This window comes from Neodiprion virginianus, chromosome 5, assembly GCF_021901495.1.
Source record: "Neodiprion virginianus isolate iyNeoVirg1 chromosome 5, iyNeoVirg1.1, whole genome shotgun sequence".
Classification (NCBI taxonomy): Eukaryota; Metazoa; Arthropoda; class Insecta; order Hymenoptera; family Diprionidae; genus Neodiprion; species Neodiprion virginianus.
The window spans coordinates 930,348-945,563 of record NC_060881.1 but is presented as its reverse complement, the minus strand read 5'-3'; the positions used below and the strand labels follow the sequence as shown (position 1 = coordinate 945,563).

General features: G+C 38.3%; 2 protein-coding genes across 4 annotated transcripts in view; one reads left to right on the top strand and one right to left on the bottom strand.

Annotated features, from left to right (window-relative positions):
- Positions 1–14,027, top strand: part of LOC124304369 (unconventional myosin IC) — a 26,116-nt gene extending 12,089 nt beyond the window's left edge. The window contains exons 1-21 of one of the 3 annotated variants that reach the window (XM_046762466.1): positions 2,497–2,620; positions 5,273–5,299; positions 7,412–7,622; positions 7,724–7,839; positions 8,394–8,464; positions 8,875–9,083; positions 9,237–9,419; positions 9,502–9,708; positions 9,788–10,047; positions 10,158–10,327; positions 10,431–10,585; positions 10,683–10,811; positions 10,922–11,075; positions 11,172–11,403; positions 11,494–11,724; positions 11,844–12,003; positions 12,083–12,328; positions 12,408–12,623; positions 12,716–12,816; positions 12,913–13,015; positions 13,094–14,027. In XM_046762466.1, the coding sequence (XP_046618422.1) occupies positions 5,295–5,299; positions 7,412–7,622; positions 7,724–7,839; positions 8,394–8,464; positions 8,875–9,083; positions 9,237–9,419; positions 9,502–9,708; positions 9,788–10,047; positions 10,158–10,327; positions 10,431–10,585; positions 10,683–10,811; positions 10,922–11,075; positions 11,172–11,403; positions 11,494–11,724; positions 11,844–12,003; positions 12,083–12,328; positions 12,408–12,623; positions 12,716–12,816; positions 12,913–13,015; positions 13,094–13,108 (3,174 nt within the window). In that variant the 5' untranslated portion in view covers positions 2,497–2,620; positions 5,273–5,294 and the 3' untranslated portion in view covers positions 13,109–14,027. Of the gene's footprint in view, positions 1–2,496; positions 2,621–2,729; positions 2,845–5,272; positions 5,300–7,411; positions 7,623–7,723; positions 7,840–8,393; positions 8,465–8,874; positions 9,084–9,236; positions 9,420–9,501; positions 9,709–9,787; positions 10,048–10,157; positions 10,328–10,430; positions 10,586–10,682; positions 10,812–10,921; positions 11,076–11,171; positions 11,404–11,493; positions 11,725–11,843; positions 12,004–12,082; positions 12,329–12,407; positions 12,624–12,715; positions 12,817–12,912; positions 13,016–13,093 lie in introns of those variants that run through there. The other 2 variants (XM_046762467.1, XM_046762468.1) reach the window with 2 other exon arrangements.
- LOC124304371 (uncharacterized) lies at positions 13,707–15,216 on the bottom strand. The gene is made up of 2 exons (XM_046762478.1): positions 14,939–15,216; positions 13,707–14,493 (listed from the first exon to the last, which is right to left on the bottom strand). Exons 1-2 carry the CDS (start codon positions 15,051–15,053, stop codon positions 14,318–14,320), a joined length of 291 nt encoding a protein of 96 aa, XP_046618434.1. The 5' UTR covers positions 15,054–15,216; the 3' UTR covers positions 13,707–14,317.

Genomic DNA, 15,216 nt, shown 5'->3' with positions numbered 1-15,216 from the left:
TTTTTTTCTTATCATTTACCAACTGAATTTCCGAAAATCCTAACGCTGCAAATTAACAACTTTCTTCTCTTCCGCTAACTTCAACCTCGTGAAAATTTACACACACGCGTAGAATCAATTGCGTCGGGTATTTATGCTCATTGTCTGCCATTCGGACCGACCTTTGATCAACTCGGGGATAAACCGTGAATGACGTGTCTGACGATCAACAAAATGACGTAAATAAGTAAAAAGTAACAAGAGTTGCGACGATTTGTGTAATACAAGTATGTAACATATTAGCGAAAATAAATTTCCACTCCCGAGTTTTCCACCTCGACCATAACACAGCAATAATATTAATATTATTATCCTGTCGAAATACGTTGTTATTAATGATTTCACAATTTCCACATCGTTAGTTTCAACCTTTCAACAAAATATCGTGTATGAATATGTAATTGCGCAGATGGAATTGATTGTGCCTGCATTATGAATGCTGCCTCTTTTTTTTTTGTTACAACACAGTTTCTTATCCTATATCTTACTATATACGTACAATAAACCATGGAAGCAGATTTATGTATATGTATATATGTATAATATGTATATGTGTAACGAAATTAATATCTCGTCGTTATCAACGTCGCAAGTGAATTCGTACAATTGTTGTACACATCATTTTCGATTTAATCCGACAGCGTCTCAAACGGACGTTATACGTAGATTAGTTTTATACGTATTGTACGTATACTGGAGTGTTTTACGCAATTGTTATTTTTCCTACGTATCCTTCGAAACGTTAGTTTTTAGCCTCAAACAAAGTCTCGCGAAACCGGAACTCGGTAGCAAAATTGTAAAACGTGCCTTATCCGGTTTGAATTTTTCAAACACTCTGACCGAAATATCGCGAAAACTGTACAAGTCGGGAAGCTGTTATTGGTTTCCAATAGAACTAACTTTTCGAAGGGTATAACGTAAGAAAAAAAAAGAAAGGTTGAAAAACGTTTTTTTTTAAAAACCAACCCTGCGTACACGCATGTCAAGTCTGTATTGTGTATGATTAATTACCGTTTCGCGTACGGAATTCGTTTGAGTCATCCTTCGATATACACATTTGTATGCGTACATCATTGATTAACTTATCGGAAATTATTACAAATTATCAGTGAGGCTGACGATCGTTGAGTTGCGACCTTATTTGTATCGCACCAATCCAATATATATAATTTCGTGGCGTTTGACAATTTTCTCCAATTTTTGTAAAACACCTTTAGGCAAAATTCTCTGTATATCGTACAATTTGCGAAAAGCCATTTTCTTATTTTTGTCGATTAAAAAATTAAAAGAGATTTTAGAACACTGAATTTTACCTGTCAACATATTGTTGTTAACAAACCTAAGAGAAATCACGTTAATTATTCGACAATTTTCGGGTCAGAACAATCGTACAATTGCTTGCCTGATTGTTAGAAATAGTAGCTCACTTTTTACCGTCTATTCATCGTTTTTGAAATTGTAACCGTCTGACACAAATCGGATTTTTTTCTCTTTCTTTCTTTTTTCAACCGACTAACGAGCTCGATAAAAAAAAAATCTGTCTCATCGTTAAGCGATTTGTTATTGTAGGAATTTCATTAATGGACAAAAATTCCTTATTCCTCATTAACAGTTATCTAACGAATTTATTACTACGTATAACCGTATTCGTATTCGAATCGAAAAAAAAAAAAATACTAAAAAAAATTCATAAAATCAGGTTTTTTCTTGAACTCGTATTTGTAGTTTCGTTTAGAATGAAACTCCCGTTTACCTCGAATAACTTCTTGATGATAAAAATCCTATGCAAAAGTGATTTCTTAATTCCAATTAATACGTATTAGAGCGAGGCTCGAGAATGAATACAAAACAGATAAACAGAAAATGGAAGTCAGAAGCGTGTTCGAAGAAGTATTCAAAGAGAAGAAGAAAAGGTTTCACAGGCAAAAAGACCGAACGCGAAACGTCAAGCACGCTTCGTAATGAAATTATTTGTTTAATTTTATAACAAATATTGTTTAGTTCATTGTATTAAAATGGTGGGTTTTTCTTTCATTGTCACGCTTTCTTTACGCAAACACCTTGTATCTTGCAAAAACACCGTACGTAACGGAAGGAAATGGAAATAATTTTCGGATTCGGCAAACTCGAAAGGCATAAACATTTACCACAAAACCATCCCATCCGCCCGAAAGAGAAATATTTTTTAGCACACCCGCGGACAATTATCTTCTCGCGTGACTTATCCATGAACTTACTTCTTTCTCGCTTTTAAAAACCGCAACGCGGCCATATTGTGTAATAAATCATCCGGGATTCGATAAAACCGTCGACGATCGACGACGTCTGCTGCCGTGAAACGCGTACAAATAAAAAAGTATCGGACATTGCATTTAATTATCTCCTCGGCGTTTTGGCGGGGGTGAGAATATCGCGGCTTACATGGTGTACCAAGAACGACGACGACGACGGACGCTGGTCAGGGTGACGCGACGTCCACGACGATCGCTCTCGACGACGCCGACAGGTGTTAGTCTGATTTCGCGACTCCGGCGATTCGCTACTCGAGGCTGTTGCTGCTGCTGGTTAATTATTTATACCGGTAGATCTTGAAAATTTTACAATCTTACTTCATTTTCTCTCTTTCTTTATTTTTTTTTTTTCATATACGACAACTGTTCGCGTTTCGCCGCTATATTGAACCAGTAAGGCGGAGAATTAAGAATAACCAGATAATAAGGACGACAACAACAACAATAATAATAATAATAATAATAATAACAACAATAAAAAAGAAGACGTCGCTACAACGAGATTACTTCTAACGTTAATAATATATATAATAATAATAATAATTCGGAGTCTTTTGCCCTTTCCACGTCATTCACATCCAGCCGGTGTTGCTAATTTTATTATTGTGAAGTGTGAACAGAATTTGTAACAGCTGTTTTATCGAGTTTTATTGATTAATCAGTTTTCGTCTGTTTTTTAAATTCTTTGTCAACGCATTGTAATACAATATGGTTTTACGTATGCGAGGTTAATCGGTAAATGAAGACAAGAAGTTTGCGGAGAGTTAGAAACGATGAATCGAGAGGCGTGCAGTGTTTATTGAAATCGCCGAGATTCAGTAAATTCGTTTTCTGGTTATTTATTTGTTTATTTACTTGTTTATTTTATTTTTTGTTTTTTGTATAACACGAAATCGTTAAAAATTAGGTCAGAAGAATGTTTAGCGGGTATAACAATCGATGAAGTCACGGACCGAAACCGTGTGTTTGTTATCAGTTGACTTATATCAGAGTGACACGTTGCTGACAATTATTATGTATTATCGGCGATCATCGAAGGCGATTTGACGCCCAGTTAGCAATCGGCTAGGTTCTAGAAATTTCCACGGTCCGGAATTACGTAACTCGAATATCACAATCAGATGCAATGATCCCAATCACCGATCGAGATCTCTGTTAAATAAAATACAAAAAAAGAAAAAAAAAGAAAAAAACGTTTTAGAAACTACCGACGTTTGCGGAAAATTTGCATGAATATTTTCGGTATCGTTGGTTGCGTGTGGAGAAAATTAAAAATCGCCATTTTAAACTATGCATTATATAAACAAATCACGGATTTTATATCAGGATTTAACGAAACCAACAGGGAAGAGAGTGAAAATAAAATGTTGGCTTTTTTTTTTCGCCCCTCGGATGACACTGTCAGGTGTATAAAAGTAACCGTTAAATAAGGCTGTATAATTGCAGCGTTGAGGAAACGTCGGGAAAGCGATAATTTTTAATCTATCGACGACTCCTCGAGTCGTGCGTGAAACTTGTAGATATTATGCATGTCTGTATATAGTTACGCAATTCTCGGTGATGTAAACTAGTCGTGAGAAGATATTTAATTTACCTTTCGTTTTAACCGGTCTATAAATTATTAATTTAAAAAAAAATTTTTTTTTTCAATTCAATCTATGATTTTTTTCCTCGCATAAAAGACGTTGAATATTTTCTTAATACTCTTTATCGATCAATGATCGGACAAAATGCAATTTTTCGCGTTCCAATTGGAACGATGATTTTAATCGATATTGTTTCTCGTTCACCTTTATTAGGCGTGAAGATATTTTTGGGGACGATGTTTTAACAATTAGTGACGGAATTTGGCTCGATGATGATAATATACTTGTACGCATTGATAAACGATAAATGTCCGAATGATTATATCATCACTGTCCGCATTACAAAACTCCCGAGTTTCAACAACTTAATTGGAATGATTGAAAAAGATCAGTTATCGTTATCGTTTTATTACACTGGTAACTTTAACAGCCACGCCTAGAAACGAATTTCACATTTGCCCCCGACGTACCGTCTACCGACGATTTTTCACACTTAGGAATGTTCATCGTTGCTTAAACGATCGATGATCTAAACACCGTTGACACATGATTAGGCCCGTCGACAATTAGATTATTTTTTGCATAAAACGAGATTAGACGCGAGAAACGTTGCCGCGAGATTAAGGAAACCGAAAGATAACGAACTTTGATAAACAGGAAAGAAATAAATTCATTCTCGATGTAATATTAGGAGAATATTACAAAAAAAACGGCATCAATGATACAATTGTAGATAGAAAACCGAATTGCCTGTCAGAAAAAATTCCATACTTTAGTCATTTCATGCGATAATGTGTGACGGGTATATCAATATATCGATAAGTTGAAACATTCTTTGGAAAATAAAATTCTTTCGCAGAAATGATTCAACAATAAGAAATAAAGATAAAAATAAAAAAAAAAAAAAATTCGTCACGTGATACCCGAATTTTCGATGTTCGAAGATTAGGAAAAATTCAATTACAGCCGATAATCTCTGGGCAATAAAAATACAATCGAACTACCGAATGTTGTAAATGTTTCGCAGTTAAAACGGAACGTGTCAATATCAATTTTTATACACACCATCTTATCACTACGCGTTGCTATTGGCATCCAACGTCACGTATATATATATACATGTATATATATATATATAAGGTATACGTAGAGGTAATCTCTCCAAGTTATGTACGTAAGTTACATACGAACTAAGTACACATACATACATACACACGTATATATACATATACATATATACGGTAGCGTCAAAGCGTATGTAAAAGCGACAACCGGCAGGTGTGTCGAACCGGCGGAAGACTCCGTATGAAAAAATAAAATGATGTGATAAAAATAATAAACATTTTTCATCCGCAGTCGAAACGAGGATAACGTCGAAATGAGGTGAGCGTTCCATATATGTATGTATAGAAATATTTTGTGCTTTGTCAAACGATTATGTTGAATTATTAATCTACTCCGAGGAATATAACTCGTTGATTCGTATAATAGGTGTTACAGACGCTTCGCTGTTGTAGCACAGTTTTGTTTGTTTCTTTTTTTTTCTCTCAAACTACGCAATATCGACTAGATTAATTGATAGTGTTATTTTTGGAGTAGAGCACCTGTATCGTTGTATTATTGAATGAAATTATAGTCATCCACTTGCATATATACTCCGACAAAATGAAAGAAAAAAAAAATTCCTTCCGCATGGATGGTAATATTAATTAATATCTAATTGAAAAACTGTAGAGCAGGATTGAAAAATTCCTTCTATTGATTTGCGTAGGTACACGTTTGGAAAAATAAAAATATATCGAAGGTAGCGATTAGGTGTATATGTATATATATCGTATATATCGTATATACCGGCAACTAACGTTCCGTATCTAATCTGTAGTAGAGTTTATCAGGCGAGTTTGCAAGGTCGTTAAACGCTGACTCTACCGCAATGTCCGACAATTTGTGATGATGGTATACTTTTTGAAAGGCCAAGAAATAACTGGCCCCCGATCGGTTCATTTTATACTTTCAACAATCAAGTAGGTACAGAGCGTAGTCTTGTTATTTCGCATTGAACGTCCGATTATACTTCTTTCCGGGAAAAATATTTTTACAACGTTGTTATTCGTCGTTCGCGTACACATACATACATACATGTATACATATATATATATACGTAATGTAAAAATAAGAAGCATTGCAAATTTTCAATTTTTCTATCAACGAGTATCGACGCCGCTTTTAATAATGTAATTTCAAACACATTTCACTCGCCATGCTTTGCTCAATCAATGTTCGGTTTTAAGCTGCAGAAATCCAGCGATTTCTAGGCGCAAACGAGTCGAGATAAGCAGCGATATGCAGCGGTAATCGGACAGAATTTGAAAATATGATATCGCGATTCTCTCTGGGTTACCTTGGTGCGATAAATACGATGTAAATGATGCAAATTATGCAATTGCGATCTGAAAAAAATCTAAACAACCATACTCGCAATCGGAACGTGGTTCTCTTACACGTTGACACTGTTACGGATGCCACAAGGATCCAATTGCAAGTGATCCGAATTCGGCCGGAACCCGATCGTTCCACTTTGGTTTCAATTCGTTACGATAGAATCGAAATCGGACGATTGTTAGCAGGCTGCGTATGAAATGAAATGAAAAATTCTTTGCTCGTTCAAGATCTTGAACGGAATTGACGGGTCGATTGCAATTCTGTTAGAATATTTCAAACAGCAATGCCTACGAATGCAACAACAAGGATGATTCTCTGGAGACACTTTATCAAGACTATTTTATGATCCCATATCTTGTTTTGCACGGTATAATATAAAATATAAAATAAACCACTGAGGTGGTTTTTCTTTCTTTGTGGCCTGATAAAGAATACAAAGAAGAAACACTTCGCTTCCTTCTACAGTGACCAGAAACATCCGCAAAGAGCGATAAATATCCGGCACTAAGTTCCCTTTTACAGGGTGGCCACAAATATTTGGGGAAGAAAATTTCACGACCTAAAATCCAGTTTTCCCTGAAATTTTCCAAATTATTGTAAGTTACTCAAACCCAAGTCGTTGAACTTATTAATTCTATATTCGATTCAAATTCAATTCAAATTTGAGAAAAATATTATGTACAAAAAATTTAGTTTAAGCCAATTTATTTTCTCGACGTAAAAAACTTAATCTAGTTACCTCAAAAAATCGTTTTTAATTCCCATGATGGAAAATTGATATTTTCAGTTCCTTCTATCACCAAATTAAGAATCCCTTGACTATTCCAGGATTTCCAATTGTGTGGCCACCCTGTTTTTAGTACACCGCATTTATAACAAAGAAAGTATGACGATGAACGTTCAAAGTTTATACTTTTATTTTTTTTCCCCGAAGTAGGTAGATGTAGATCGTTTTTAGTCAGACGATTAATACTTGTTTCGAAATTTAAGTAATCCTCGAAACACCGAAAACTTAGTCACGTCGTTTATATTGTGTACGTGCATTTCTTTCAGCGAAAACAATAGCGGAGAGGAAATCGGCGGAGTTTCGGCCCCGCCACCGATATCTAGGTCGATATCTCAAAGACCTGTAAGGACGATGGAGAGAGGACTTCACGAGCGGGACCGAGTCGGTGTCCAGGACTTTGTCCTGTTGGAGGACTTCCAAAGCGAGACAGCGTTCGTCGACAATCTGCGAAAACGGTTCAAAGAGAACCTGATTTACGTGAGTTTACACTCTTCGTTATCGCTTGCGATAAAATAATTCATTGGTAAAATCATCGGGACGACGAGATCTAATTTGGAAATTTCGCGGGTATTTTTCAGACCTACATCGGCCAGGTCCTCGTCTCGGTGAACCCGTACAAGGATTTGCCGATTTACACCCCGGAGACTATCCAGGATTATCAAAAAATCCATTTCTTCGAAGCGCCACCGCACATGTAAGAAGCGCATAAACAAAACCGCAATATCGTGTGACCGTTCCCACAATTCCCGGTGCTCGCATATACGACGATAATTTGACGTGCGAATTGGCTTGTAACGTAATTTGATAACCAGGAAATACCTGCTGCTCTTGCTATCTTCCTGGCTCTCCACAGTCACGCGATAATGGGTACATCGCATGCATGCACGTTGCTGCACATGCACCGGTAACCGAGGAACGGCGTTTCTTTGAGTGAAAGTCGAACCATGTTGAAGTTGGTGACGTTAACGTAACAACGGATCGTGGAATGAATCATAGTACGATTTCAGAAGGACTTTCAAGAAGTTGGTTTTTCAAAATGTTAACGTGTTCTATCTTTGTTGTGATCGATTAGCTGGATTTCAGACGTTTCCAAGCTTGCGAAGAGTAACGATTTTTCCCGAACATCCATCGTAGGTTCAGTAACGTTACCAACTTCGTCCTCGTTACAAAGTCGAGCCAATCACGCGACGTATTACGACAGACCGGGATACGGTGCCATTTGAAACACCTGTCTTTTCATATTTCCAGATTCGCCCTAGCGGATACAGCTTACCAATCACTGACCGAGGAAAACCGAGAGCAATGTATCCTCATCTCAGGTTGGATAACATAACGTCATGGATTAGATTTCAATCGCTGGAATCACACGTCGCGGTAGATTAACCGTAATCGGTCACTCTGGGCGAATTTCACCCCAAACATCTTTCAAAGTCCTCGTAGAGTCCCTTGGTCGTAGCAATGACAACCTCTTGGTGCCATTCTTCGTGCAAAATGAAGGCCTTGTTTCGACATTTGTGGCACTTTGCCGGTGTTTTGCAATATTTGAACAATCAATTTTGGTTAGGAAAACCGGGAGAGCTTGTTTGCGATCCTTAAACGATACCTAGATATTTTTTGAAAAATTTTTAAAACTCACTTCCGAAGCAAAGTATTACGTCTGGGGTGAATTTTACCTCGTGTGACCGATTAGGGTTTAAACGACAGCGCTAAACGTTGTGAAAAATTTCAGGAGAATCCGGCTCCGGAAAAACCGAGGCGTCGAAAAAAATCCTGCAATTTATCGCCGCCGCAACCGGACACAAACAACAAGTCGAGGGAGTAAAGGACAAGCTTCTCGGCAGCAACCCCGTCCTCGAAGCATTCGGCAATGCGAAAACAAACCGCAACGACAATTCGTCCAGGTTCGGAAAGTACATGGACATCCAGTTCAACTACCAGGTTCGTCGCTGTTCTCAACGATGTGTTCCTTTTTTTTTTTTTTTTGCTTTTTTTGTTTTTACACACCGTCAGTTACTGGTCAACGACCATGTCCCAATGTTCCCAACGATCGCACTGTTTCCGATATTCACGTTCGCTCTTTTTCATCACCAGGGTGACCCGATCGGTGGTAACATACTGAATTACCTCCTCGAAAAGTCGAGAGTGGTCCATCAGTCGAGCGGAGAGCGAAATTTTCACATATTTTATCAGCTACTCGCCGGAGCCGATGAGGATACGCTCCAGAAACTGTTCCTTAAGCGCAACTTCGACACCTATTACTACCTCAGCAGCGGCGTAAGTGCGGTTTTCCGTTTTTCTGACGTCACTGTCATTGTTACCGTCATTTTTACCGACCAGTTGCTCCTCACCGTTTCAGGCAAAAGGACACGTCGAATCCATCAATGATTCCGCCCAGTTCCGAGAGGTGACGAACGCGATGAATACCATAGAACTTGACCAGGTCGAACAGGACTCCATATTTCAAATCGTGGCCTCCGTTCTCCACATGGGAAACGTTGGTTTCACCGAGACCGAGGGCGTCGCTGAAATATTGAAACCAGCCTCGGTCGAAGCTGTATCTTCGGTAACGTCATCGAATGTTCACACTCTCCCGATCGGACGCTTTGAATGTCTCTCGATAATAACGACCCTTTGCTCTTCAGTTGCTGGGCTGCGATGCCGTCCAACTTGCGAAGGCTTTCACCAGTCGCACTATCGAAGCTCGAGGCGACGTCGTCTGTTCACCTCTCAACAGAGAATTGGCAATCTACGCCCGCGATGCTCTGGCCAAGGCCGTCTATGATCGATTGTTCACCTGGCTGGTCAAGAGGCTGAACAAATCCCTCCATTCGCAGGACAGTCGGCGCAACGTTGTTATGGGAATCCTTGATATATACGGATTCGAAATTTTCCAGAAAAACAGGTGAGTCTTTGAGAAATCGGTCCATTTTTACCTTGCACGTGCAAATCATCAAGTTTATTTAACGTTTCCGTGAGACTGATTAACGAACATTTTTTACCGCATTTCTGTAGCTTCGAGCAATTCTGCATAAACTTCTGCAATGAAAAATTGCAGCAACTTTTCATTCGTCTGACACTGAAATCGGAACAAGAGGAGTACCTTAAGGAGGGTATTGAGTGGGAGCCCGTTAAGTACTTCAACAACAAAGTAATCTGTGATTTGATAGAAGAGAAGCACAAGGGTGGGTATTCTTAGCGAGTAGTTACGGATCGGAGGTCCGTCGATTGGTTGTGCAGTCAAAATTTCACAAGTAATATTCAATTTTTCTTTGCGAATACGCGCAGGTATCATTGCCCTGCTCGACGAGGAATGTCTCCGACCTGGCGAACCGACGGATTTGAGCTTCCTTGAAAAATTACACACTCATCTGTCCAACCACGAGCACTACATAAGTCACATGAAATCCGACATACAAACGCAAAAAATAATGGGACGCGACGTGAGTGATTTTGTGCAATACTCTGTGCCAAAGTATCGAGTGGATCGAAAGTTGGTACAATGCCTGTAATGCCTGTAACGCCTTGTTCGATTTATAGGAATTCAGATTGGTCCATTACGCTGGAGAAGTAACGTACAACGTAAATACCTTCCTTGAAAAGAATAACGACCTGCTGTTCAGGGATCTTCGCGAAGTTATGTCTCACACTACCAATCCAATAACCAAGGTATTGTTCGAAGGTTCACCTAAACCTCTTCGTAATCCGATACGCGACTGGTTTAATGGAACCCGGTTGAAACGTACGACTTGTTGAACCGTACAATCTTTATGTCCCAGGTTATATTTGACGTGGAAGATTTGTCGAGTAAGAAACGTCCGGAAACTGCGATAACCCAATTTAGAAACAGTTTGAATAATCTGATGGAAATACTTCTGGGGAAAGAGCCCTCCTACATCCGTTGCATCAAACCAAATGACTTCAAGTTGGCTGGTGAGTCTGACAGTGACATATTTAGTTAAGATTTTCGGTTCTCTTCTTCTAACGTCGAATAGTACTGACCAAGGCTTTCGTGAATGTCTCTTTCAGGTCAATTCAACGAGAAGATAGTACTACACCAGGTCAAGTATCTCGGCTTGATGGAGAACCTGAGAGTTAGGAGAGCCGGATTCGCCTACAGAAGACCATACGAACAATTTTTGCAACGTTACAAGGCACTCTGCCCTGAAACCTGGCCCAGGTATCACGGTACAGCAAAAGACGGGGTACAAACTCTAGTCTGCCATCTTGGGTACGAGAATGACGAATACAGGATGGGCAAGTGAGTAAAAAGTTGAAAGTCAGGAATACCGAGTGATTACAAGGATACATAACGGGCGTGAACAATCGTTTGGATTTTTTTTCTTTTTAGCACGAAGCTGTTCATCAGATCACCCAAGACTCTGTTTGAAACCGAAGATGCTTTCCAAGAGAAGAAACACGATATTGCTGCCATCATTCAAAGCAGATGGAAGGGTAGAAAGCAAAGGAGGATATACCTCGAAATGCGAGATGCTTCTATCGTTTTGGAGAAATACGTTCGAAGGTGGCTCGCGAAAAGGGAAGCGGAACAGAGGCGAAAGGCTGTCATCACTATTCGAAGGTCCGTTTCCCTTAAAAAAAAAACGAAAGGATACAAACGATAGAGTTACATTATTATCTGCAGCTGATAAGTGATGTGAGAAACCATGTTTCAAACTCCAATCTTAATATGTTCATTAGGTTCATCAAAGGTTTCATTACTCGAAATGGACCGCCAAATGAAGAAAATATGGCATTCATTGAACTGGGAAAAGCACAATGGCTCCGAAGACTCGCTGCTAATCTTCCGGAAAGTCTTTTGGATACTTCTTGGCCTGCATGCCCGCTCGCTTGTCAGGAGGTAAGTATTCTAAATAATACAACGACTGCGATTCAATTTTTTGGAGCATAACGTAATTTCAATATATGTTGAAACTTAGGCTTCAGATTTACTGCATCCAATGCACAGAAGGTGGAAGGCTCGAAATTACAGATTGGCCTTATCGCCAGAAGACAAGGCGCACTTTGAGCTCAAGATTCTTGCGGAAACCTTGTTCAAGGACAAGAAGAAGTCTTACGCAAAGAGCGTTGGACCACGATTCCAGGAGGATCGACTCGGCGAAGAGTTCAATGCTCTGAGACAAACATTTACGACCAACATTCTTCCCAGCGATGAAACTATAAAGGTGATATTTCAGCTGGTTAGGTCGATACCTCTTGTAATTTGTAAATTTTTATGCTCAAATTTATTTTCGATTTCCGCAGTATGCAACTCCGGTGGTGAAATACGACCGTCACGGATACAAGCCTCGCGACAGAGTCCTCATACTTACTCACAAAGCAGTTTACATTCTGGATACGATAAAGACCTTCAAATTGAAACATCGACTACCCTATCAATCGATCAGCGGTTTGGTCGTCACCGGAGAATCTGATAGTTTACTGATTGTCAGAATACCGCCAGAACTGAAAAAGGACAAGGTATATAGAGATTATAACGAGCACAGTCTATTTACGAACACTTATACGATAGCCTTAGAAACAAAATTACACAAACCGATGTACAATTTTAGGGTGATTTGATCCTGGAATTGCCCCACATAATCGAAGCCCTGACTAAAGCGATCGACATAACAAAGAATCCTAAAATCCTTAGCATCGTCAACGAGGAATTGTAAGTATATTTTTTCAGCGAAAATTGAGCGAAGGATCCTGCAACAATTTCTGGCAACCAGTAACGGTTACTTAAATATCGAATATACCGTTTCAGACTTTCCCACAAACTAGTCAGTGGCAAGGAAGGTACGATAGAATTCAGAACAGGAAATACTCCGGCGATAAGCAAGAACAGAGAAAGTGGACATCTCCTAGTTGTGAGTGCCGTTTGAATATTGGCATTGAGTTTAACTCGTAGCTTGTCATTTCATTTTTATTAATCTTTTTTTCTCCAGGTCGCATCACCATAAGAGCACAAGCAAAAAACGATGAGAAACCACGAACATGGGCCGATGATTATCATATGTACTTACAATTAGAAGAAAGATGATACAGATGCTTACGAGCAGTAAAACCAAAAGCCTGCAGCTAGAGCGCATCAGCTAATGTGATTTTTTATTAAAACGAAAACCAGAGTATTACGTATGAACTATAGAGAGCATATAATATATATATTGTTAAGAGACGCGCTTGGCGCGGAATCATAATAGGCGCGGGAAAAACTTGTATGATAGTCATGTAAAAACATTTGAACGATAATTGATATAGTTTTTATAAATTCAGATTCTAGAGTTGATAACAGAAAAAAATAAAATTAAAGAACATACATATATACAAAAGTATATATATATATATATATATGATTTCAACAGCATAATCAAAATTTCATACGCATACCAAAATGTAGGAACAATTTTCGATAAGTTCACGCTACTGTTATCGAACTGAGGAATGAAATAATAATTTTACGTGAAAATTGTTGAATTCATTCCGATTGTATTTACCGTCATTGCATTTAATAGTTTTTTTTTTTGTTTTCTTGTGTAGCACGATTTTTTTCGTTTTTCATTTTCTGTGTGTTCCTCTGTAGCGTTTCAGCTTACACACGATTGCCATATTCTTTAATATTATTTAAACTACAGTGCCATCGACTGTATCCAGTGCTACATTTTACTATTGTAACACCACTTTAATATTATTCTTATTACTAGTATTACGATTACTGTTAATATTGGAAAGAAAGAATTGACTGCGAAATATCAAAAAATGCATATATATGTATGTTATGAAATATCAACTATTTATATACAGGTTCTTTATCTTTCTTTTTACAACAGACATCGACAAATTGAAATGAAAAAAAAAAAAGAAATGTACGTTGCGTAGAACGTGACGTGCAAAAAGTAACTGCCAGTAAATATGAAAATTATATTATACAACTACATATTAATATAATAATATAACAATAATTATACCGTGGGACATGTTATGAATAAAGAGTTATTACTTCGACAAGTAAGAAAATCGATACTTTTAAAAACAAGTCTCAATGCAGCTACAGCGGAAATTTTTCCATTGAATTGAATGACACGATTTTACGACCTCTCAATGAAATTGCGTACACCATTTTTATTTCAAGTAAATTGTCCATGATTAAAGAGAGAGTGAATTATTTACTGTTATTTTTTCTGTCCGCTTGACGACGAAGCCGGTTCTTTCTTTGTCAGAGATTGTTTACCTCCGAGTGCTCTTTGCCTCAACTCTTGTTCCATCGCTTTGTTCACCGTTTTCGATATGATTTTCTTCAGTTTATTCTGTTCCTCGAATTTTGCTTTCTTTGGACGTACCGGCGCATCTTAATTTGTAAACAAATATCATCGATTAGGTTGTACATGGCTGAGGTAAAATTGATAGTGATTGTTATACGTAGCGAGGAGCTATTCACTCTCGAGTATATTAGCTTCCTCCTACCTTATTTGACAACTTACTGTGCCTTATCTATCCAAAGACTTGTTGGTACTCACCGGTACTCGTGGGTACTCCCCGATATTCACCGACAAATCTTTGGATAAATAGGTAGTAAGTAGCGAGTACACCCAAGAGTGTTCTACAATAGCCCCTCGATCGATAGGCAAGACAATTGTCTCTTTTGGGATTTAGAAAACTTAACGCATGAGAATTCGGATAATTGTCATCGATAAATGGTACCGAGCACTTCAATAATTACTAATTACATTCAAGTCAAGCGCGTTCGTACATAAATACGTAAAACATTTACAGATTCGTCGTTATAGCCTTACTTCCTCTGCGCTGTATCGGTCGACCTTTGTTATTGTTATTATTCTTGTTACCGCCGCCCTTTGGCTTAGCGGAAGCTGGCAGTTTTGCTTTAATCTTCAACTTTCCTTGAGCCATTTTATTCGGTTAAAGATTTGTTGTTGATCAGTCTCTAATGTCAAACTGTGTTTCAAACACGAGGACTCGACAGATTTTGAGGTTAACCTCAATCTCTCGGTCACGGAGATAGAAAAAATAGGAGAAACCCGGTCCGTGATTATGTTACCTTCGTTCGCGGAAG